Source organism: Pan troglodytes, chromosome 5 (assembly GCF_028858775.2).
Source record: "Pan troglodytes isolate AG18354 chromosome 5, NHGRI_mPanTro3-v2.0_pri, whole genome shotgun sequence".
Classification (NCBI taxonomy): Eukaryota; Metazoa; Chordata; class Mammalia; order Primates; family Hominidae; genus Pan; species Pan troglodytes.
The window spans coordinates 99,422,586-99,446,650 of NC_072403.2; the positions used below are offsets into that span (position 1 = coordinate 99,422,586).

The 24,065-nt window shown below is 37.3% G+C and overlaps 1 protein-coding gene and 2 pseudogenes across 8 annotated transcripts in view; 1 reads left to right on the forward strand and 2 right to left on the reverse strand.

Annotated features, from left to right (window-relative positions):
* CFAP206 (cilia and flagella associated protein 206) overlaps positions 1–24,065 on the forward strand; it is a 91,067-nt gene that overhangs the window by 54,441 nt on the left and 12,561 nt on the right. For 6 of the 8 annotated variants that reach the window (XM_024357327.3, XM_063812523.1, XM_001154333.7 and 3 more), the window contains 4 exons: positions 364–483; positions 2,482–2,680; positions 4,892–5,032; positions 8,716–8,909. In XM_024357327.3, the coding sequence (XP_024213095.2) occupies positions 364–483; positions 2,482–2,680; positions 4,892–5,032; positions 8,716–8,909 (654 nt within the window). Of the gene's footprint in view, positions 1–363; positions 484–2,481; positions 2,681–4,891; positions 5,033–8,715; positions 8,910–15,637; positions 17,012–24,065 lie in introns of those variants that run through there. The other 2 variants (XM_054686822.2, XM_054686824.2) reach the window with 2 other exon arrangements.
* On the reverse strand, positions 15,018–15,543 carry LOC107974988 (S-adenosylmethionine decarboxylase proenzyme-like; annotated as a pseudogene).
* Positions 18,128–19,101, reverse strand: LOC107975217 (hsc70-interacting protein-like; annotated as a pseudogene).

Genomic DNA, 24,065 nt, shown 5'->3' on the forward strand with positions numbered 1-24,065 from the left:
TTCAGAGGAACCCCTAATTAATTTTATCATTGAGGAATAGGAAAATAACAGCTATACAAAAACGGATTCTTGAGGATCCATTTCTCAAGAATGCAATTATATTTAAATCTAAGAATACCTGTATACATTTAAGAAAAATTATATCTATTGTATTTCAAAAGATTCATCCATCTCACAAATATCTTGGGAGCCCCATACATATGCTGGTACTGTTCTAGGTGTTGAGGATCTTGCGGAGAACAGACTTCCTGCTGTCATTGAGCCTACTTTCAGAGGATGTGGGGAGCAGGTATGGTCTGAAACACATATGATTTTTATAGTAGAATTATAAAAATATTAATGCAAATTATGTTGTTTTCACAGTCAGATATAATTACTGGTGCTCAAGAAGTGGAAATGATGACAAAACAGTTAGGAGCCCATCTGGAACAACTAAAAATGACCATAAAATCAAAGATAGCGGTCCCAACATCACAAGTCTTTGTAAGTATTTGTCATAAACTTTGACCTTAAGGTGAATTTCCTTTTGAGCCCTATAATATTGGATCGCAAGTCATTATAATTGTATTTAATTTCTAAAAATATAATGTTTTGTATAAATTGATCCTGTTCTTTATGGTTACTTTGCCGTAATAGTGTGCTATAAGTTGGATGAGAGAATTCCCCCACATAAGCAACTGCTACTAAAGGAACTGCAACTGTATAGTATGATAACCATATCAGTATTGGCTGTGACAACAGAAATAATCATTGTACTGTGGTTGAAAATGTATTCATAGTAGCTGGTCAGAAATTGCCTCCAGTACAGAGATGATGTAACTTGTGACCTTTCTGAAAAGACAGATAATAATCACTTTGTTTACCAGGACTGCACTTACATTGAGTTTCTGATTATCTGCACCATTTTATGGACAAACCTGGCAAACCTTATCTGGATAAGGAGGTATAAAATGTATGTGCAGTATTATTTTTATTTATTTATTTATTTATTTATTTATTTATTTATTTATTTACTTCAAGACGGAATCTCGCTTTGTCACCCAGGCTGGAGTGCAGTGGTGCAATCTCGGCTCACTGCAAGCTCCGCCTCCTGGGTTCACGCCATTCTCCTAGCTCAGCCTCCCGAGTAGCTGGGACTACAGGCGCCCGCCACCAAGCCCAGCTAATTTTTTTTTGCATTTTTATTAGGGACAGGATTTCACTGTGTTAGCCAGGATGGTCTTGATCTCCTGACCTCGTGATCTGCCCGCCTCGGCCTCCCAAAGTTCTGGGATTACAGGCATGAGCCACTGCGCCCAGCCTATATGTAGTATTATTATAGAGGATATGAGGCTGTAATAACTTTCTGCAGTCATCCCCAGTATTTGGTTTAAAAACCAAGAAACAAAAGGCTAAATTGTTTAACTTAGATGTGGGGCCTTATTGATTTTTTCATTTGTTCTATAAGTCAGTGACCTTTAATAGGAATAAGAAACATCTCACTGGCCTCAAATCTTTAACTTGCAGCTCACAAAACATGGCCCAAGATATATCTCTATACTTTCCAGGTTCTTTTGCAATGATTTGGCCAGAAAAAATCTAATTATAATGAGTCATATTTAGCTTTTTAATTTATTTTTTACTTTCTTAATATTGTTATATTTTATTAGATGATCAGTCAGGAAAACAAACAAAAAATGGTCTTCAGTGACACTTTTGTGTTCATTCTCCTCTAAACACATCTTCAGCATCTGATTTTTGGTACTTATGAAGGTGTTTTTTTCTGTATAAATAGGTGTTAACTTGGTGTCCTTGCACGGTGCGTGGGGGGAACTTTCTATTTTGCCACCTTGCTCCACCCTCCTTTTTTTTTTTTTTTTTTGAGAAGTAGTTTTGCTCTTTTTGCCCAGGCTGGAGTGCAATGGCCTGATCTCAACTCACTGCAACCCCCGCCTCCTGGGTTCAAGCGAGTCTCCTGCCTCAGCCTCCCGAGTAGCTGGGATTGTAGGTGCCCACCACCACGCCCGGCTAATTTTTGTATTTTTAGTAGAGACGGGGTTTCGCCATGTTGGCCAGGCTGGTCTTGAACTCCGGACCTCAGGTGATCCGCCCACCTTGGCCTCCCAAAATGCTGGGATTACAGGTGTGAGCTACTGTGCCTGGCCGTATTTTTTTTTTTTCTTAAGACATTTTTCCCTTGGTTTTTTGAGGTGAAGAGTCCATAAATCTTTCTTAGGTGATCACATGTTTTTGGCTTTTTAAAGTAAACTAACTTTATAATAATCGTACTAAAATAAAATGCTTTGAAATAAAATGCAAGTTTATTTTCTCATAATTTATGAGTTAAATTTCTATCTAAAGTCTACTGTCTAAGTTCGTAAGACTTTTGCTTAGGGAGAATTAACTTCTTTACAAATGACAATTGTATTTATCTTAAAGAGTACAGTGATTTATAATTTTATTACACAGTTGCATTTTGAATATTTTTTTTCTCTTCCTCAGCCTATCTTCATTGCACTTTCTACTCTGTGGACCAGCTTGCAAGACGAAACTATTGTGGTTGGTGTCCTCAGTAATTTATTCACTCACATTCAGCCATTCTTGGGTGCTCACGAACTATACTTTCCTGAGAGAGTGATGCAATGTCATCTTAGTGGAGCGACTGTGAAAACTGATGTGTGTAGAATGAAAGAACACATGGGTAATGAAAATCATCCATTATTTCCTCTTCTTTTTAAAATTACCTCTAGAATAAAGTCACTCTTTTGTTCTAAAAATTTCATATCTTTCTTATAAAGCATTAAACATTTTTCTTGTTTATAAAGTACTAATGAGGGCCGGGTGTGGTGGCTCACGCCTGTAATCCCAGCACTTTGGGGGGCCGAGGCGGGTGGATCACCTGAGGCCAGGAGTTCGACATGGCAAAACTCCGTCTCTACTAAAAATACAAAAATTAGCCGGGCATGGTGGTGGGCGCCTGTAATCCCAGCTACTGGGGAGGCTAAGGCAGGAGAATCACTTGAACCTAGCGGGTCAGAGGTTGCAGTGAGCCAAGATTGTGCCATTGCACTCTAGCCTGGGTGACAGAGTGAGACTCCATCTCAAAAAGAAAAAAAAAAAAAAAAGCACTAATGTTTATGAGAGGAGATGTGGAAAACAGAAAAAATGTAAACTGAATAACTTACTGTCCAGCAATAACCATTCTTAGTGTTATCGTTCATGTTTTGGTTAACAATCATTTTTTGTGCAGATGTGTTTCTACTGCAGTCCTAGTAATTTTATTATTGATTTGTTGGAGAAAAGAATATTAATCATTGCTATTTTGTTGCAAATAAAGCTCCATTTCTTTAGAATGTTATTTGTTATATATCTACCTCAGATTCAAGTTGGGAATTTACAAACCAATAAATGTTATCCCTGTAAAATTAATTGAGCTTATTTAGGTCCTTTAGAAGATGCATTGATTCTTACAGAAAAACAATCTTTATCAATAAACTTTTAACCATTTTAGACCCTTCTATCTTAGCTAAAGACACTTTAACATTTATGAGGAATGCCAAAAAAGAGCTTGGGACTTGAGATGTTGATGTTGCATAAAAAGAGAGTTTTTTCAGAAAATGAAATTAATAATTTACTCTATGAATTTTCTTTTCAAATTCTATTTTTTAAAGATGAAAAATAAAAATATAGCAGTCATTTCCCAAACTATTAGAATACATAAAAACTGAAAACTAAATCAGGAACTAAAAAATATCCTTTCAGTTCAAGTTTTTTTTTACTCATTTCATTTCATTAAAGCAGCATATGTAAGCAAATATTAAATGAAATTGAAAAGTTAAAGTATCTCCAACAGTGTATATTAAGCTAACCATATTGGCAAGACTGTTTACCTGCAACTTCTTAGATTTAGGTGTGTCATTTTCTACCATACGTCAGAACTTTTTATTCACTAGAACACTATTAAATTACCACTCCATTGAATTGGTCAAGCCAGTGTTGTTCTAAAAGAATTTCATTTACACCTGCCACATATTGTCATTGTTAGAGGCTTTCAGGCATATCAGGAAAAAAGAGAGAGGATTTATTTTCTCTAAATTATGCATTTTACTTTTAGTGGTAGCCACAAGATCGTTTGTGGTGCCTGCTTTTTGGGTTTAGAACCAGGCACAGAAGTGTACGTGAGATTGTGAAAGCTAAGAAACTTCGGGAACAATGTTTTATAAATACGTGGTATTATTTGTGTAAAAATTTATTCAGTTTGCTTATCAAATGTAAATAGGTAAGCTAACCAACAGTAGGAAGAATTTTTAAAAATATAAAGAACAAAAATTACACACCTTGTTATCAAAATCAGGTAACATTTTCTTGACTTTCTGCTCAGAACCTTCTCTGTTGTTTCAAGAAGCAATAGTCCTAGTTTATAAGCATCATATTAAACATATTTTGCCACCTAGCATATTATTAAGAACAACACTATATTGAATGAGGTCAATATATCTCTTTCTGGGTCACATAGCAGCCAGTCTATTCTGCTCAACTCCTTGGGTTATTTACTCTGCAGCAGCAGGAAGCACCACACACTTTCGGAAGTGCCCCAGTCAGCTTTTCTCTCAGCAGCAGAGCATGCTTGTCAGAAATGGCCTCTCCTTTCTGTTCTTCATTCTGGAGCAAAATCCTACCTCCAAGTTTGCCCCAGAAACTTACGTGACGTTATATGTCACTGAGGTCATTTGTATTTCTTTGCTTGAATAGACGTCCTCATAAATCTGGTTTTGTGAATATCAAGTTTTTGCCCATCGGGAAAAGTACAAAGCAATAAAAAGGTAATGTTTAGAATGAGCTACTGCTGATTTATTTTGGAAATTTAACTTTCTCACTGAATTAAAGCTTTTCTTCTTCTCCTTCATTTTAGAAGATAGAGTAAATGTGGCAGATTTCAGAAAACTAGAATGGCTTTTCCCAGAAACAACAGCAAATTTTGATAAACTGTTAATTCAATATCGGGGATTTTGTGCTTACACGTTTGCTGCAACAGATGGTCTTCTCCTTCCAGGTATATCATTGGAAATGAGACTGCTCTCCTTTCCCCGATTTTTTCTTTATATGGAGTTCTGTCATTGTCACTTGAATATTCACTTTAAAAACTTTATGGAATCTAATGGTGAACTAACAAAGGATCTACAAAGATGATCCAGACAAAGTCTTCATTTTGGAGGTGCTCTGGTAGACTGACATAAGCAAGAAATTATAAGTGATTAGTAATGGAAAGTGTATATGTGTTATGCAATATGGATGCTGCAGTACCATTGAAAGGGGATGACTCATATGGCCAATGAAGAATTCTAGAAATGTTACACGACATTGGCTGCATGCAGTGGCTCACGCCTATAATCCCAGCACTTCGGGAGGTCAGGGCGGGTGGATCACTTGAGGTCAGGAGTTGGAGATCAGCCTGGCCAACATGTCGAAACCCTGTCTTTACTAAAAATACAAAAATTAGCCAGGCATGGTGGCACACGCCTGTAGTCCCAGCTACTTGGGAGGCTGAGGCAGGAGAATCACTTGAACCCGGGAGGCAGAGATTGCAGCGAGCTGAGATAACTCCACTGCACTTCAGCTGGGCAACAAAGTGAGACTGTCTCAAAAATAAAACAAAAGAAATGTTACACAACATTACTAAAAATATATCTTCCAAAGTAATTACTGAAAGAGCAACACTTATTTGACTGACATGTTTGTTAAAAAATATTCTTTGTTACTTTGCAGTTATATTTCACTGGCATAGATAGGATTTCTCTGTTAGACGCCTATAAGGAAATGGCTAATATCAAGTAAAATTTCTCTGTGATGTATATATTATTAGAGCTTCTCCAAAATAAAGAATAAATCAGAGTTAGAGATGAAAGAAATTATCATCCAAAAAGTGCTGTGTGAATTGTGAATAAGAAAAAGCCTGCCAGGGCTAGAATGAAAACAGTGTGACAAGATTGTGTCTTAATTTACTTTACGCCATTAACCTTATTTTTCTTCTTTCTTCATTATTTTTTTCTTTATTTCTTTTGTTATGTTTCACAATTGGGTATTTTTTCATTAAAAATAACTATTGGGATTGTGGGTATACAGGCTAGAGAGAACACACAATTGGCTCATTTAAAAAATGTTATTACATTTTTGATAATGGGAATAACAAGATATTTACTGTGGGAAGTTGAAAGTAATATTCTGAGGCCCAGTGAGGGTCACTGATACTGGGGAGAAAACAATCAAGAGCCATGCAGAAGTAAAATGCAATGGAATGTAGATAGTTTCCTTTTCTTTCTCCTCCCTCCCTCTCTCCCTCCCCTCCTGCCTCCCCCTCTCCATTCCTTCCTTCCTTCCCTGTTTCACACAAATAAGAAGGGAAAGGAGAAACACGGATGTGGGGTGATGGCAGAGGAAGCATGATATGGTTGGAAAAGCTATGGGCTAGGGTTCAGAAGAGCCTGGTCTGTGTCCTTAGTGAACTAGGTAACCTTTATGAAATCTCACACCTTCTGTGGACCTCAGTTTCTCCTCAAGAAAATGAAAAGGATCAACCAGGAGGTCTGTATGGTCCCTTCCAGGGTCTCCCAACTCTGGGTCTAAGAAGAAAGAGGGTGAAGTAGAAAAGTAGAAGAGCTTTTGGGGCCATGAGTTTCATATTCCTCTCTGGATAAGTGAATTCTGACGATTTCTGCTTACTACATTATTTCTACTTCATTATTTTCTGGGCAGCAGCAACCTGCATTACCTCAGATGAATTCTGTAGAACTTCCCTTCTTCCATTCAGGAGTGGAGACCACATGCCTTAAATCCCAGGGTAACACTGGCGCTTACCAGTCAGAATCCTTTTCCGATGACTTCATTGACTTCATTGCCTACCACGCTTTGCCTCGTTTGATCCACTCCAGTGGCACTGGCTTTCTTGCTGTTGTTGAATAGTTGAAGCCCACTTTCACCTCAGAGCCTTTGCACTCTTGGAAAAACTCTGCCTCCCAGGTTGCTAATCGCCTTGCTGCCTCATTTTATTCAGCCTTCCCTAATCACTCAATTAAAAATATCAATTGCACACTTCTTCCTTTTACTATGTATTTAACCTGCTTTATTATTTTTTTCACGTAGCACATGTCACTCTGTGACCTATGATATATTTGTGATTTTTTGAGAGCAGGGAATTTGTTATCTTCTATAGCCTTAGCACCATGAACATGGTCAATAACTATTTGTTGGATAAATGAAAGAATAAATGAATAAGACAGTGTTGCTCTTTCTAATACAACTTCCACAAACTATGTGGATATTTAATTATCTATAGTCTATGTAGTATCTTTTTACAGTGAAAAATATTTGCTAATATGCAAATTTGCGTTTTGGAAAAGATGTCCCATTTTTGTAGTTCTTACTGGGTTATTTTAAACATAGTCCTTGCAGTAGTTAGTTGAAGTAGCTTTGAAAAATCTACCAGATGAGTAAGTGGCTTTTCATAAAAGATTTTTAAAATTTTTATATCTGAATAGTGGAAAGTATTTTTACATAAAATACAGTTTAAAATCATACTTTAACATAAAAATATAATTAGTATGGATTTCACATATCATTTAAAAATGTATAAATTAAAATGATAATTATAACATTTTAGCAAAATAAAAGCATAACTGATATGTTAAAAATGGAGTGGAAGGGGCTGGGCGTGGTGGCTCATGCTTGTAATCCCAGCACTTTGGGAGGCCAAGGTGGGTGGATCACCTGAGGTCAGGGGTTGAAGACCAGCCTGACCAATTTGATGAAACCCCGTCTCTATTAAAAATACAAAAATTAGCTGGGTGTGGTGGTGCACACCTGTAATCCCAGCTACTCAGGAGGCTGAGACAGGAGAATTGCTTGAATCCAGGAGGCAGAGGTTGTAGTGAGCTGAGATCACACCACTGGACTCCAGCCTGGGTGACAGAGCAAGACTTTGTCTCAAAAAAAAAAAAAGGAGTGGAAGGGCCAGGAACAGTGGCTCATGCCTGTAATCTCAGCACTTTGGGAGGCCGAAGTGAGCAGATCGCTTGAGTCCACGAGTTCGAGACCAGCCTGGGTGATGTGGTGAAATCCCATCTCTACAAAAAAGGTTAGCTAGGTTGGGAGACACATGCCTGTAGTCCCAGCTACCTGGGAGGGTAAGGCAGGAGGATCTCTTGAGCCCGGGATGTTGATGCTGCAGTGAGCTGAGACTGCGCCACTGCACTCCAGCCAGGTTGATAAGACGCAGTCTTATCAACTTATCTTTTGAGACACAGTCTCAAAAAAAAAAAAAAAAATGGAGTGGATGAGGAATGGTTCTATGGTATGTTACAAACACAGAGTAACAATATTTCTTTTTCTTTTTTTTTTGAGACAGTCTTGCTCTGTCACTTAGGCTAGAGTGCAATGGCACGATCTCAGCTCACTGCAACCTCCGCCTCCCAGGTTCAAGCTATTCTCCTACCTCAGCCCCCTGAGTAGCTGGGATTACAGGTGCACACCACCACGCCCATCTAATTTTAGTATTTTTAGTAGAGACGGGGTTTCACCATGTTGGTCAGGCTGGTCTTGAACTCCTGACCTCAGGTGTTCTGCCTGCTTTGGCCTCCCAAAGTGCTGGAATTACAGGCGTGAGCCACCATGCCCGTCCAGAATAACAATATTTCATAAGTGATCAAGACATTTCATATCTAATTCTTTTTTTATTTTCAGGAAATCCAGCAATTGGAATTTTAAAATATAAAGAAAAATATTACACATTCAATAGTAAAGATGCTGCATATTCATTTGCAGAAAATCCTGAACATTATATTGACATAGTTAGAGAAAAGGCCAAAAAAAATACAGAGTTAATTCAGCTATTGGAACTTCATCAACAGTTTGAAACATTTATTCCATATTCTCAGGTAAGCAGGGTCAATATTTTATGAATTTATGACATTTAAAAATATAGTTAATTTAAAAGTTGTATTTTGTTGTAGAATGCTTCCCAAGTCCAGACAGAGAGAGTCAGATGAGGGTCTTTACAGGTGGTCTGAAAGGGATTCATATCTGAAGATGAAAACTAATTGAATCAAAGAATAATGAAAACAGGATATGGAGTCAAATTGATGAATTAGGAAATGGGGAAAATCTGAATCAGAACAACTTCATTGACTTATAAATAATTGAAGCTGCAGTATATTTCTGTATCTGAAATTGGAGGAGCTCAACACAGATAACACAGATAGTAACTTATACTCAGAGCTGCAAAACAATTTAACAGGTTTAAATTGTAGTAGTCTGAAAGGCCACAGAATGGATCTCAAGGTGGGTTTCTTGTATGTCTGTGCCTATTAATTCATTCATCTTATTTAGTAAGCCACTTATTGTGTGTCAGTAATTATTCTTGGCATAAGGGATTTCATGAAACAAAACAGATAAAAATCTCTACCGGTTTGGAACTCACATTTGAATGCCGTATATTCTCATGTTCTTCCTCTGTCTCTCATTTTCGTTGTTCATCTCTTTTTTTGTTCTTTTTAGAGGCAAGGTCTCACTCTGTCACCCAGGATGGAGAGCACTGGCACAATCATAGCTTACTGTACCTTCCAACTCCTGGGTTCAAGGGATCGTCTTGCCTCAGTCTCCCAAGTAGCTGGGACTACAGGCAGGTGCCACCATGCCTGGCTAATTTTTTAAAAAAACTTTTTTGTAGAGATGGGGTCTCGCCATGTTGCCCGGGCTGGTCTCAAACTTGTGGCTTCAAGTTATCCTCCCGCCTTGGCATCCCAAAGTGTTGGGATTATAGGCACGAGCCACCATGCCAAGACTGTTGTTCATCTCTTAAGTGGTCTTTCTTTCTCTCCTCTCTCTTGTTGAATTCCTCTCTTTTAAACTCACTAAAATGAAAACATTTTGAAATACATGGTTTAAAATGTCTGTTGTTTCCTTTTTTTTTTTTTTTTTTTTTAACCAAGTCTTGCTCTGTTGCCCAGGCTGGAGTGCAGTGGTGTGATCTCAGCTCACTGCAACTTCCACCTCCCAGGTTCAAGCAATTCTCCTGTCTCAACTTTCTGAGTAGCTGGAACTATAGGCGGACGCCATCACGCCTGGCTAATTTTTGTATTTTTAGTAGAGATACGGTTTCACCATGTTGGCAAGGCTGGTCTCAAACTCCTGACCTCAGGTGATCCACCCACCTTGGCCTCCCAAAGTGCTGGGATTACAGGTGTGAGCCACCACGCCCGGACTTGTTTGCTATTTTTATCAACATTTTAACTCTAAAGCAGGTGGGCTTTGTGCCATTGACCTGGCCAGCAGAGATCCAAGCAGTAATTAGTGAGAGGACTGTTGGGCTGGTGACAGAGGAGCACAGAGGATGGTCTGAACTCACAGGCAGGAAGACCAGAAACAAGCTAGGGACTAAGTCATCTGAGGAGGGTGGGGGGAAGTATGGTAGTCAGGACCATGGACAGCTCAGTTGGTGCTGCTATTCTGACATCGTGATGTGCTGTGTTCTGACATTGTGTTATTCTGACATCGTGATGACATCGTTGATGTAGCACTCCAGCTCCCCTTTCCAATGAAGCTATTCTGCAGAGTCCTAGGTTCCTACTGTTGTGATGAGAGATTGGTCTCGTCTACAGTGCCTTTCTGTATGTGAGCCAAATAGTAGGTAGGCCTACAATTTTTGTTTCCACTAAAAAGTTACTCTGAAAATGTACTAATTTAACTTCATTATAAGGCTTGTCAGTTACCCATAATCCTTCGAGGACGTGTTAATACCTCAGTTTGTAATATTTGCCAATTTGATGAATTTAAAATGGTACTTATTATTGTTTGTTTTTTTTTCTGAGACGGAGTCTTGCTCTGTTGCCCAGGCTGGAGTGCAGTGGCGTGATATCAGCTCACTGCAACCTCCACCTCCCGGGTTCAAGCAATTCTCTGCCTCAGCCTTCTGAGTAGCTGGGATTACAGGCGTCTGCCAACATGCCTGGCTAATTTTTGTATTTTTAGTAGAGACGGGGTTTCACCATCTTGGTCCAGCTTGTCTTGAACTCCTGACCTTGTGATCCACCTGCCTTGGCCTCCCAAAGTGCTGGGATTACAGGTGTGAGCCACTGCACCAGGCCCTTATTACTGCTTTATTGTGCATTTTTCTGATAGTGATGTTTAACATTTCTTCTTATTTATCTGTTCAGGTTTCCCCTTCTGTACATTGCGTATTTATAACTTTTGCCGGTTTTTTTTTCCATTTGCTGTTTCTGTGTTTAAGTTGTTGATTGGCAGTTCCTTGTCTATTCTAAATATTAATCCTTTATAAGTTATAAAAGTTGCAAATGTCTTTTCCCAGCCTGACACCTCTGTTAACTTTGTAAGTTGAATCCTTCATTGAAGACACATCTTTAATTTTAATGTAGTCATATCTATTAATTTTTTCCTTTACAGATTGTGCTTTTTAAAAATCTTATTTTAGAAATTCTCCTCTGTCCTAAGATTATTCTTTTACATTTTATTTTTATTTTATTTTTATTTTTTTGAGACAGAGGCTCACTCTGTAGCCCAGGCTGGAGTGCAATGACATGAACATGGCTCACTAGTGTTGACCTCCTGGGTTCAAGCAATCCTCTTGCCTTGAGCTTTTGTGTAGCTGAGACCACACAGGCATGCATCAACCATGCCTGGCTAATTTTTTTTTTTTTTTTTTTTTAGTTTTAGTTTTTCTAGAGACGGTGCCTCACTTTGTTGCTCAGGCTGGTCTTGAACTCCTAGGCTCAAGCAATCCTCTTGCCTCAACCTCCCAAAGTGCTGGGATTAAATGTGTGAGCCACCACATCCAGCCCATTTTCTTCTTTTTAAATTGTCAATCTATATAACAGATACTCTCTAAAAGGAAATGATATTTGTTCAGGACCAGGCACTGCAATGGGAATACACTTGCCATAGTAAACCATGTGTGTATTAAGAGAGGTAAAGAAAGACAAAGTCTGTTAAGGGAAAAATTAGGATTACATAATTGTTTAAGATAATTATCCTGACCAGTCGTGGTGGCTCACGCCTGTAATCCCAGCACTTTGGGAGGCTGAGGCGAGTGGATCACAAGGTCAGGAGTTCGAGACCATCCTGGCCAACATGGTGAAAATCTGTCTCTACTAAAAATACAAAAATTAGCTGGGTGTCTTGGCACATGCCTGTATTCCCAGCTACTCGGGAGGCTGAGGCAGGAGAATCGCTTGAACCAGGGAGTCAGAGGTTGCAGTGAGCTGAGATCGCATCACTCCACTCCAGCCTGGCAACAGAGTGAGACTCTTGTCTCAAAAAAAAAAAAAAAAAAAAAAAAAAAAAAAAAAAAAAAAAAAAAAAAAAAAAAGATCATTATTCTTGGCTTAGTTGGACAGGCAGTTGCTGGGCAGATGTCATCACAGAAATATTTTTTCTGTGTAAAGTTGTGGTGGCCTTTGTGCAGGATTGTGTTTTTTGGAGAGTCTTTTGTGATAATTTTTATTGGGGATTTGCCACGAGAGCCCTTCCTTCATGGCCGATTTGCCACAAGAGCCCTTCCTTCATGGCCGTCCCTGGCTCTATTTGTCAGAGTTTTTAACACAAGTGACAACATTTTTATTCTGACAACTTTCACACAATTTATTTTTTACATTGAGATCTTTAGTCTATTTGGATATAATAAAGGATTCTAATTTTATTTTTCTTCATGTAGTAAGCCAGTTTTCCTAACACGATTTACTAAATAATGTAAATGTATTTCCCACAAAATACAGTGCACCTCTATTGTATTAACAACTTTCATATGAAATAGGTTTGTTTCTAGGCCTTCTATTCTGTTGCATTGGTCTTTTATCATCTCTATCCTAATACCACACTGCTTTAATTACTATTGCTTTGAAATGTATTTTATTATCTGATAAGGAAGCTCTCTTCTTTGCCTTTTAGTTTTCAAAATTTTCCATGTAAGTTTCTTAATGAATTTGCTAAGTTTCCCCAAAAAATCTTACTGGAATTTTAACTGGAATTGCATTAAACTAATGAAATAATTTGTGGGGGAACTTACATATTTATTATATTGGATTGTCCCATCAATAAAAATACCATTTGCATAGTGTTTTTTCCTATGGTAGTTTCATTAATTATGCCTTCATAAAACTTGATGGATTTAGTTATATTTTATTCTCTACCTATTTCTAAAATAGTAGTTGAGTTTTTGCCATTCATGTATGTATTCCTAAATAATATATTTCTGTGAAATGACCTCATTTTGCCCAATTTTCTGTTAGTTGATTTCTCTTTATCTTAGTGATTTGCAGGAAGTGTTTTTTCAAAATTATATTTTGGGTATGAATTCTTTGTTAAATATATGTTTTGAAGATATGTTTTCTTAGTTTGTAGCTTATGTTTTCATTCTTTTTGTGGTGTCTCTTGATGAATAAGTCTTTCATTTTAATGTGTAATTTGTCGTTATTTTTTCTTCATGTCTTGTTTAAGAAGTTCTTATGTATTTTGAGATCACGAAAATATTCTTACCTTTTTTTAAAAGAAATATGTTTTGTCTATTATGTAGCGCCTTTAGTCCACTTGGATTTTATTTTTGTTTGTGGTGGGAGGTAAAGATCCAATTTTATTTTTTTCCCATTTGTAGTGAAATTGTCGTAGACCATTTGTTTAATAGTCTCTCCTTTCCTCACTGATCTACAGTGTCTTATCAATAACCACAGGCTTATTTTTGCACTCTCTATTATGTTCAGTTATTCAATTTAAAAAAAATTCCTATACTGATATCTTCAATAGCTTTATAAGTCTTGATATCTGGTAGAGTAAGTTTTCACATTCTTTCTTCTCCGAAAAGTCTTGTCTGTACTAGAATCTTTACTTTTATAAATTTGAGAAGTACATAATGAAGTTCCATTAAAAACCCTTGAAGGAATACTGATTGAAATTGCCTTGTATATGTAGGTTAGTATGATAAGAATAGACATTTTTACAACATTGAGTCTCCCTATCCAAAGCATCAATGTAGTTTTATAATATTTCCTATCAAAGAATTGCACATTTTTTGGTTAGATTTATTTGTAGGGACTTTATATTTTTTGTTGCTATTTTAAATGCTGTTGATGCTTAGGATTGAATTTTAGTTCATTATTGCTTATATTATGGAAATGCAGTTTAATTTCTGCATATTGATTTTATATTCAGCAACCTTAATAAACTCCCTTACTAATTCTAATAATTGATATTTGAGAGTCTATTGATATTTAGAGTCTGTTAGTTTTTTTTTCTTAATGTGGGCCATCACAATATATGCAAATGATAATTCCTTCCCCTAGACTTTGTATTTTTTTTAACGCGATATTGCTTTATTATAGGAGGTGAGTGTTGTTGTGGGGAGCGAGGGCATCATGGTGAAGAAATAAATCAGAGGACTGCAAATGCAGGGAGCGATAATGTTAAAATCGTAATATGCAAAATGAACAATTGCAATCATTTTCTTAAGACTCAACTCACAGATGAAAAATTTTAATTGCTAATGCAGAAAGCATCTGTATGAAGTAGAAACTGGTTTTGATAACATAAGTAGAGAATATCTAGAAAATGGAGGTAAATTAGATGTAAAATTCTGGCAGCAATGTAATGTCCCCAGTGGTAAGGCTGAGGCCAGCATCTAATGAGGATGAAAGTTCTGTAGGGAATTTTGGGTGGTACTTGGAGAAATATTACACTATGCGTAAACCAAGCTGAATTGCTTTCACAAGTGTTAAGAAGTATCATATAGTAAAAGGTTTGTTTGTTTTTTCTACAAGCACTCCATTTTCACAGCAAGAGTGGTACAGAATACTTAAACAAGGAAGAGTATTCATGGAAGATATAGTATGTAGTTCTTTGATATACTAATGCATAAAATTCAAAATGATTAAACTATAGTACATGTGGAGCTTTTTACAATGGCAAGGTGGTGGTTACAGAAAGCATGGCCCTGGGGTATCAATCTCTAGAAAGCAACCACCACCCTTCTATGTGTGTTCTCATTTTTCATTTTTCTTAATCAGCTCTGCTGTTGGCTGCTTCTTAGCAAAACTGGTAAAAACAAAATTGTAATCATTGAACATAGTACTCTAGCAATCAGGACATTTAAAATCTTCCATATTCTAGGGGCAAAGAAAGTAGTGAGTGACATTTAAAACTATGATTTACAAGCAAAGTGGTAAAAACTTTTCCTGCATGAAAGACTTCTACAACTTTCCCAATCAGGTCATCACAGAAGGTCTGACTTAAGGTGGTTTTGAAGCCAACGTAAAAAATTCTGTTTCTGGAGTGATGTGAATAGTCTGGTAAATTCCATCCGATTTCATTCCATTGATTAAATACCCACAAGGATTTAACAGTGTGGCAGAACCTAGTATTAGGTCACTATTTCCACTCTCATGAGTGACATCCTTTGTAGTGATGCCATCATTCATGTAGGACTGACTCATAACTGCTTGGTCAAGCTCACTATCAGAATTTCCAGGGTTTAATCTGTTTGCTTGCCAGATTCTCTGGGAAATCCAAAGTATATACAAGTACCAACAGTCAGAATTCACACATTCCATACAATATGTTGTTCCACTTGGGAAAATTACATTAAGAAACTGTTTCTTCCTAGAAATTCTGGTGTGGGCACACTTGGTGAGAAGGCTTCATGAAATTTCAGGCGAATAAGAGAAGCTTTTCATTGAGCCAAATCCGATGTCATCCCTAGCAAACTTCAACAGGGGAACCAGTGCTTTCAGCAAAAGTTGGTCCCATATGTCTTCCAAATAAAATGTCTCTTGGAGATAAACATGCTACTGTCACTGAGTACATAAACTTCCTGATTGTCAGTTTTTGTCACACTTACGATGGAACATTGCAGATCCTTCCAAAATATGTCACCCTCAGATCTTGGAGTGGTGAAAAGACTTCCAGATTTTTGGTTTGCATCGGGTTGCTGCCAGGAGGACCTCCAGCAGCTTCTAGGTCCCATTGAAAAACTGTGCAACTTCCATCATCATGAGACTAGAGAACAATCAACAACTACAGCAAATCAACTAAATGAAATACCTTTTTCTTTTTCTGCTGCTGCTGCAAATTGTTCAGGATGTGTTACATTCTGGTTCCTTTTTTGCTATAATTTTATATTGATATTTTTTAAGGATTAAAAACTCTTCCTGGCTTTTTCTTTCTTTCTTTTTTTGGTAAGTAAAAGTTGAATTTGAGACAGGAAATAGAGGCAGATACAGTTCAGTCTCCTGTAGTCTGTTGTTTCACCATTAGAGAGTAGAGTGAGCACTAGCTAATGTTGCAGTACGTACTGTGGAGGACTGTAGATGTCATTATACTCTTTACTTTTGTCTTATCTTACTACATTGACAAGCAACTCTAGTATAGTATCAAATAGAGGTAGCGAAATTAGGCAACTTTGTCTTCTTATCCCCCCAAATAATATTTCTGATATTTCATAATTGCAGTGTTCATTGTAGTTTTTTGTGGATTTTGTTTTATTAGGTTAAGGGTTTCCTCTCTAATCTCATTTGCTGAGAGTTTTTTATATGAATAGTTATTGAATTGTATCAAATACTATTTCTGTGTCTTTTGAGATGATCGTTTGGCCTTTATCCTTTAATCTGCTAATGTGGTGAATTATATTATTTCTAAGATTAAGCCAACTTTGCATTCCTGGGATCAATCCAACTTGGTATAGTTTATTTTATTTATTTAAAAAATACATTCTTGAATTCAGCTTTTTAATTTTTCTTTAGAAGTTTTACATTTATATTCCTCAGTGCAATTAACCTATGCATTTCCTTTCTTTTACTGTCCGTTGTTTTGATGTGAAAGTTATACATGTCTTATAAATGAGTATGAATGTTTTATATTTTCTTTTCTCTGAAAGAATTTATGTATAATTGGAATTATCTGGTAATGTATGCTGATAAAGCTCTCTGGGTTTCTTTGGTTGGAAACATTATAACTATGCTAAATTAAACTATAAGTTTAACTACTTTTGTGATTACAGGAATTTTTTCCAGGTAGTTTGTTTCTTTTGTATCAGATTCAATAAGTTGCATTTTTCTAGGAATTTATTCAAATCATCTAAGTTTTTTAACTTATGAAGATTTCACAATATCCTTTTACTATTTGTTTAAACTCTACATTATCTTATGCTGTCTTTTAAACTCCAGATATTGTTTATTTGAGTCTTCTCTCTTTTTATTTTGATTAATCTTGCCAGAGCACTAGTTTCTCAGTCTTTTTAAAGAATCAGCATTTGACTTTATTGACCCTATTTCATGACTGCTTTCATTTTATATTTTCTTTTCTGATCTTTATTATTTTCCTTTATCTAGTTCCTTCATTTTATTCTGTTTTCTAACTTTTAAAGATAGATGCTTAGCTCATTAGTTTTTAGCCTTTCTTTTTAACTTAATGCAATAAATTTCCTTTTTACTATACTATGAGAGTTGTATGTCACATAAGTTTTTAAAAAATGATTACAACCTTTATTTTAGATTCAGGGTGCAAAAGTGCAGGTTTGTTACATGGGTATATTGCATGAAGCCGAGGTTTGGGGTATGACTGATCTTGTCACCCAGGTAGTGAGCATAGTACCCAACAGTTTTTCAGCCCTTGCCCTCCTCTCTCTCTCCCCACTCTAGTAGCCCCCAGTATCTGTTGTTGCCATCTTGATGTCCATGAGTACCCAGTGTTTAGCTCCTACTTATGAGTGAGAACATGTGGTATTTGGTTTTCTGTTCCTGCATTAATTTGTTCAGGATAATGGCCTCCAGCTCCATCCATGTTTCTGCGGCATACTTTTAAACATAGCTATTTTCATCATAGTTCAGTTCTGAATGTTTTCTAATTCTCTTTAGCATTTCTTCTTTAGATTATAGGTTATTTATGTCTGTTAGTTTACTCACAAAGAGTTTCCATTTTGCAATGCAAAGCTATTATTGATATCTAATTTTTAAAAAGAATCAAGAGACTTTTAAAATTTGTTTTGAATATTTTTAAGGTTTAAAAAGTGTTTAAAGTTTGTAATTCCTAGTAGGAAAACATTATCTGAATGGATACGCTAATGGCAAACCACTGTAAAATGCTTCAGCTGCATTTGGGGTAGAGGGGTGGGGATTATTCTCAAAGCACCCCAGTTCTCTTGATGAGAAGGTCAGAGGTACACTGGTTTGTATTGTTGCAACAATGCATTAGGTGGTCCAGGTTGCGTTTCCTTCACCAAGGGCATTATTTATCAGAAGGGCATTACGCTTGACCTACAAATTTGGCTGACAATTTACTAATGAGATTCATAACCTTTCCATTGTACTGGTATTTTGACATACTTGCTGGGTTGTAGGCCACATCCTAGAAGGCCACCATAACTTCTGGACCCTGTATGGCTGCAAGAACCTCTGGATCACTAAGAATGTCATTGAGTTCAGGCATTCCTGCCATTCCAGGCATTCCTTCGTGAACATTAACAGGCCTTCCCACAGGAAAGCCAGCTGGAAAAGAGAGCCTACTGAGTTCCTGATCCCTCTGGGCTCTCTCATGCTCTTTTCTGAGCCTTTTTAACTATTTTTTCTTTGATCGCTCACTCTTCATGGTTTTGCTCATACTTTCTCTGATGTTCTGCAATTTTCTAGGCCCTAGGTTGAACTTCTTTCAGCATTGTGCTAGCATCTTTGTAATCCAATTTACAGACAAGGGGCAAGATCATGGGCTGCTTCTTCCCAGTGGCCCAGAAGTCTGTGTGTGAAAAGCACTTGTAAGGCTCACCACTTGTAAGCCTGGGCTGAATCAGGATTTATTTCAATGGCTCTGTTACAATATCAGATGGCAGCATTTGGCTTCTGTAATTCGTTGAAGACACTGGCTCTCTTTGGCATGTAGAATGGTCAAGAGAGGATTCAGCTTGAAGGCATCTGTGAATAAGTCAATGGCTTTCTACGGTTCACCATCATTTAGGGCTTCAGTGGCAGCCACTTTCTTATCATTTGCATAATCCATCATCTGTTATATCTGCATTTTCATCTCCCCTTTCTTTTTTATTTTTAAAATTTGTTTTATTATTACGTTTTAAATTTTAAGTTCCAGGATACATGTGCAGGACATGCAGGTTTATTACACAGGTAAATGTGTGCTGAGGTGGTTTGCTGCCCCATCAACCCATCACCTAAGTATTAAGCCCAGCATGCATTAGCTATTTTTCCTGATGCTCTCCTTCTCCTTGCCCCTCCAGCAAGCCCCACTGTGTGTTGTTCCTCTCTGTGTCCATGTTTTCTCATTGTTCAGCTCCCACTCATAAGTGAGAACACGTGGTGTTTGGTTTGCTGTTCCTGCGTTAGTTTGTTGAGGATAATGCCTTCCAGCCCCATCCATGTCCCCGCAAAGGACATGATCTCATTCCTTTTTATAGCTGCTTATTATTCCATGGTGTATATGTACCACATTTTCTTTATCCAGTTAACCATTGATGGGCACTTAGGTTGATTCCATGTCTTTGCTATTGTGAATAGTGCTGCAGTGAACATACACATGCATGTATCTTTATAACAGAATAATTTATATTCCTTTGGGTATATACCCAGTAATAGGATTGCTGAGTCAAATGGTATTTCTGGTTCTAAGTCTTTGAGGAATCACCACACTATCTTCCACAATGGTTGAACTAATTTATACTCCCACTAACTATAAAAGCATTGCTATTTCTTCACAGCCTCACCAGCATCTGTTGTTTCTTCACTTTTTAATAATCGCCATTCTGACAGGCATGAGATGATACCTCATTGTGGTTTTGACTTGCGTTTCTCTAATCAATGATATTGAGCTTTTTTTCATATGTTTGTTGGTTGCATGAATGTCTTCTTTTGATAAGTGTCTGTTCATGTCCTTTGCCCACTTTTTAATGGAGTTGTTTTTCTCTTGCAAATTTGTTTAAGTTCCTTATAGATTCTAGATATCAGACCTTTATCAGATGGATAGATTGTAAAAATTTTCTCCCATTCTGTAGGCTCTCTGTTCACTCTGATGATAGTTTCTTTTGCTGCGCAGAAGCTCTTTAGTTTAATTAGATCCCATTCATCAGTTTTTGCTTTTGTTGCTGTTGCTTTTGACATTTTTGTCATGAAATCTTTGCCCATGTGTATATCCTGAATGGTATTGCCTAGATTTTCCTTTAGGGTTTTTATAGTTTTATAGTTTTGGGTTTTACATTTAAGTCTTTAATCCATCTTAAGTTAATTTTTGTATAAGGTGTAAGGAAGGGGTCCAGTTTCAATTTTCTGCATATGGCTAGCCAGTTCTTCCAGCACCATTTATTAAATAGGGCATCCTTTCCCCATTGGTTGTCAAAGATCATATGGTTGTAGGTGTGCAGTTTTATTTCTGAGTTCTCTATTCTGTTCCATCGGTCTATGTGTCTGTTTTTGTACCAGTACCATGCTGTTTTGGTTACTGTAGGCTGCAGTATAGTTTGAAATTGGGATGCCTCCCGCTCTGTTCTTTTTGCTTAGGATTGTCTTGACTATATGGGCTCTTTTTTGGCTCCATATGAATTTTAAAGTAGTTTTTCTAATCTGTGAAGTATGTCAATGGTGGTTTAATGGGAATGCCATTGAAGGTATAAGTTACTATGGGCAGTATGGCCATTTTCACAATATTGATTCTTCCTATTCATGAGAATGGAATGTTTTTCCATTCGTTTGTGTCTTCTCTGATTTCCTTGAGCAGTGGTTTATAGTTCTCCTTGAAGAGGTCCTTCACTTCCCTTGTTAGCTGTATTTCTAGGTATTTTATTCTCTTTGTGGTAATTGTGAATGGAAGTTCATATCATGGTTTGGCTCTCTGCTTGCCTGTCGTTGGTGTATAGGAATGCCTGTGATTTTTGCACATTGATTTTGTATCCTGAGACTTTGCTGAAGTTGCTTATTACCTTGAGAAGCTTTTGGGCTAAGACAGTGGGGTTTTCTAGATAGAGGATCATGTCATCTGGAAACAGACAGTTTTACTTCTTCTCTATTTGAATATCCTTTATTTCTTTCTCTTGCCTGACTGCCCTGTCCAGAACTTCCAGTACCGTGTTGAATAGGAGTGGTGAGAGAGGGCATCCTTGTCTTGTGCTGGTTTTCAAGGGGAATGCTTCTAGCTTTTGCCCATTCAGTATATTGGCTGTGGGTTTGTCATAAATGGCTCTTATTATTTTGAGGTATCTTCCATCAATACCTAGTTTATTGAGAGTTTTTAACATGAAGAGATGTTGAATTCTACGGAATTCAATATTGAGATAATCATGTGGTTTTTGTCGTTTGTTCTGTTTATGTGATGAATTACGTTTATCGATTTGCGTATACTGAACCAGCCTTGAATCCTGGGGATGAAGCCGACTTGATCATGGTGGATAAGCTTTTTGATGAGCTGCTGGATTCAGTTTGCATCAGGATTGCATTGAGGATTTTTGCATCAATGTTCATCAGGGATATTGGCCTGCAGTTGTTTTTTGTTGTTGTATCTCTGCCAGGTTTTGGTATCAGTATGATACTGGCCTCAAAAAATGAGTTAGGGAGCAGTCTTTCCTTTTCCATTGTTTGGAAGAATATCAGAAGAAATGGTACCGGTTTCTCCTTGTACCTCTGGTAGAATTCAGCTGGAAATCTGTCTGGTCCTGGGCTTTTTTTGGTTTGTAGGCTATTTATAACTGCCTCAATTTCAGAACTCGTTATTAGTCTATTCAGGATCCAACTTCTTCCTGGTTCAGTCTTGGGAGGGTGTATGTGTCTAGGAATTTATCCATTTCTTCTAGATTTTCTTTATTATTATTATTATTATTATTATTATACTTTAAGTTCTGGGATACATGTGCAGAACGTGCAGGTTTGTTAAATAGGAATACATGTGCCATGGTGGTTTGCTGCACCTATCAATCTGTTATCTACATTATGTGTTTCTCCTAAGGCTATCCCTCCCCTAGTCCACCAACCCCTGACAGGCACCAGCATGTGATGTTCCCCTCCCTGTGTCCATGTGTTTTCATTATTCAACTCCCACTTATGAGTGAGATCATGCGATGTTTGGTTTTGTGTGATCATAGCCCACTGCAGCCTCAAACTCCTGCTTCAAGCAATCCTCCTGCCTTGGCCTCCCAATTAGCTGGGACTACAGCCACACGCCACTGTGCCTGGCTTTAGAATCTCTTTTTAACTTGAGTTTTCATGTGCCCTTAATTTTTAAAGATTTTTATTGATACATAATAAATGTATATATTTGTGGGGTACATGTAATATTTTGATACATGTATACAATGTATTATGATCAAATCAGGGTAATTGGCATATCCATCACCTCAAATGTTTACTACTTCTTTGTGTTGGGAACATTCAGAATCCTCTCCTCTGGCTATTTTGAAATATAAAATAAATTTTTGTTAACTATAGTTGCCCTACTGTGCCCTAGAACACTAGAACTTATTCCTCCTATCTAACTGTAATTTTGTCCCCATTAGCTAACCTCTCCCCATCCACTTCCCTTCCCAGCCTCTGGTAACCACTATTCTACTCCCTACTTATATGGGCATGATCTATGGGATCAACTTTTTTAGCTCCTACATGAGTGAAACATGTGATATTTGTCTTTCCGTGCCTTGCTTATTTCATTTAAGATAATGTCCTCCAGTTCAATCCATGTTGCTGTAAATGACAGGATTTCATTCTTTTTTATGGTTGAATGATATTCTATTGTGTAAATATACCATATTTTCTTTATTCTCCTGTTGGTGGACACTTAGGTTGTTTCCATATCTTGACTACTGTGAGTAGTACTGTGATAAACATAGGAGTGCAGATATCTCTTTGACATACTAATTTCCTTTCCTTTGGATATATGCCCAGCAGTGGGATTACTGGATCATATGGTATTTCTATTTTTAGTCTTTTTGAGGAGCCTTCATACTATTTTCCATAATGGCTTGCATTCCCATCAAACTTGCATTTCCATAAAAAGTGTATGAGTTCCCTTTCCTGGGCCGGGCGCGGTGGCTCACACCTGTAATCCCAACACTTTGGGAGGCCGAGGTGGGCAGATTATGAGGTCAGGAGATTGAGACCATCCTGGCTAACATGGTGAAACCCCGTCTCTACTAAAAAATACAAAAAATTAGCCAGGTGTGGTGGCAGGTGCCTGTAGTCCCAGCTACTTGGGAGGCTGAGGCAGGAGAATGGCATGAACCCAGGAGGCGGAGCTTGCAGTGAGCCAAGATCGCACCACTGCACTCCAGCCTGGGTGACAGAGTGAGACTCTGTCTCAAAAAAAAAAAAAAAAAAAAAAATGAGTTCCCTTTCTCTACGTCCTCACCAGCATTTGTTGTTTTCTGTCTTTTTTATAATAGGCATTTTAACTGGAATGAGATGATAGCTGATTGTGCATTTCCCTGATGATTAGTGACATTGAGCATTTTCTTACATACCTGTTGGCCATTTGTATATTTTATTCTAAGAAATGTCTCTCAGATCATTTGCCCATTTTAAAATTGGATTATTTGTTGTTTTTGTTTTGTTTTTGCTGAGCTGAGTTCCTTGTAAGTTCTGGATATTCATCCCTTAATGGATAGTTTGCAAATATTTTCTCCCATTCTGTAGGTTGTCTCTTTTCTCTGTTGATTGTTTCTTTTGCTGTGCAGAAGCTTTTTAGTTTGATATAATCCCATTTGTCTATTTTTGCTTTTGTTGCCTGGGCTTTTGAGGTCTTATCCAAAAGATCTTTGCCCAGACCAATGCCCTGAAACATTCTTCCAGTAGTTTCTTCCAGTAGTTTCATAATTTTGGTTCTTATATTTAAGTCTTCATTTTGAGTCAATTTTTACATATGGTGAGAGATAGAGGTCTAGTTTCATTCTTCTGCATGTGGATATCCAGTTTTCCAAGTACCATTTATTGAGGAGACTGTCCTTTCTCCAGTGTGTCCTTTTGGCACCTTTGTTGAAAATCAGTTGGCTGTAAATGTGTGGATTTATTTCTGGGTTCTGTATTCTATTCTATTAGTCTCTGTGTTTTTATGCCAAT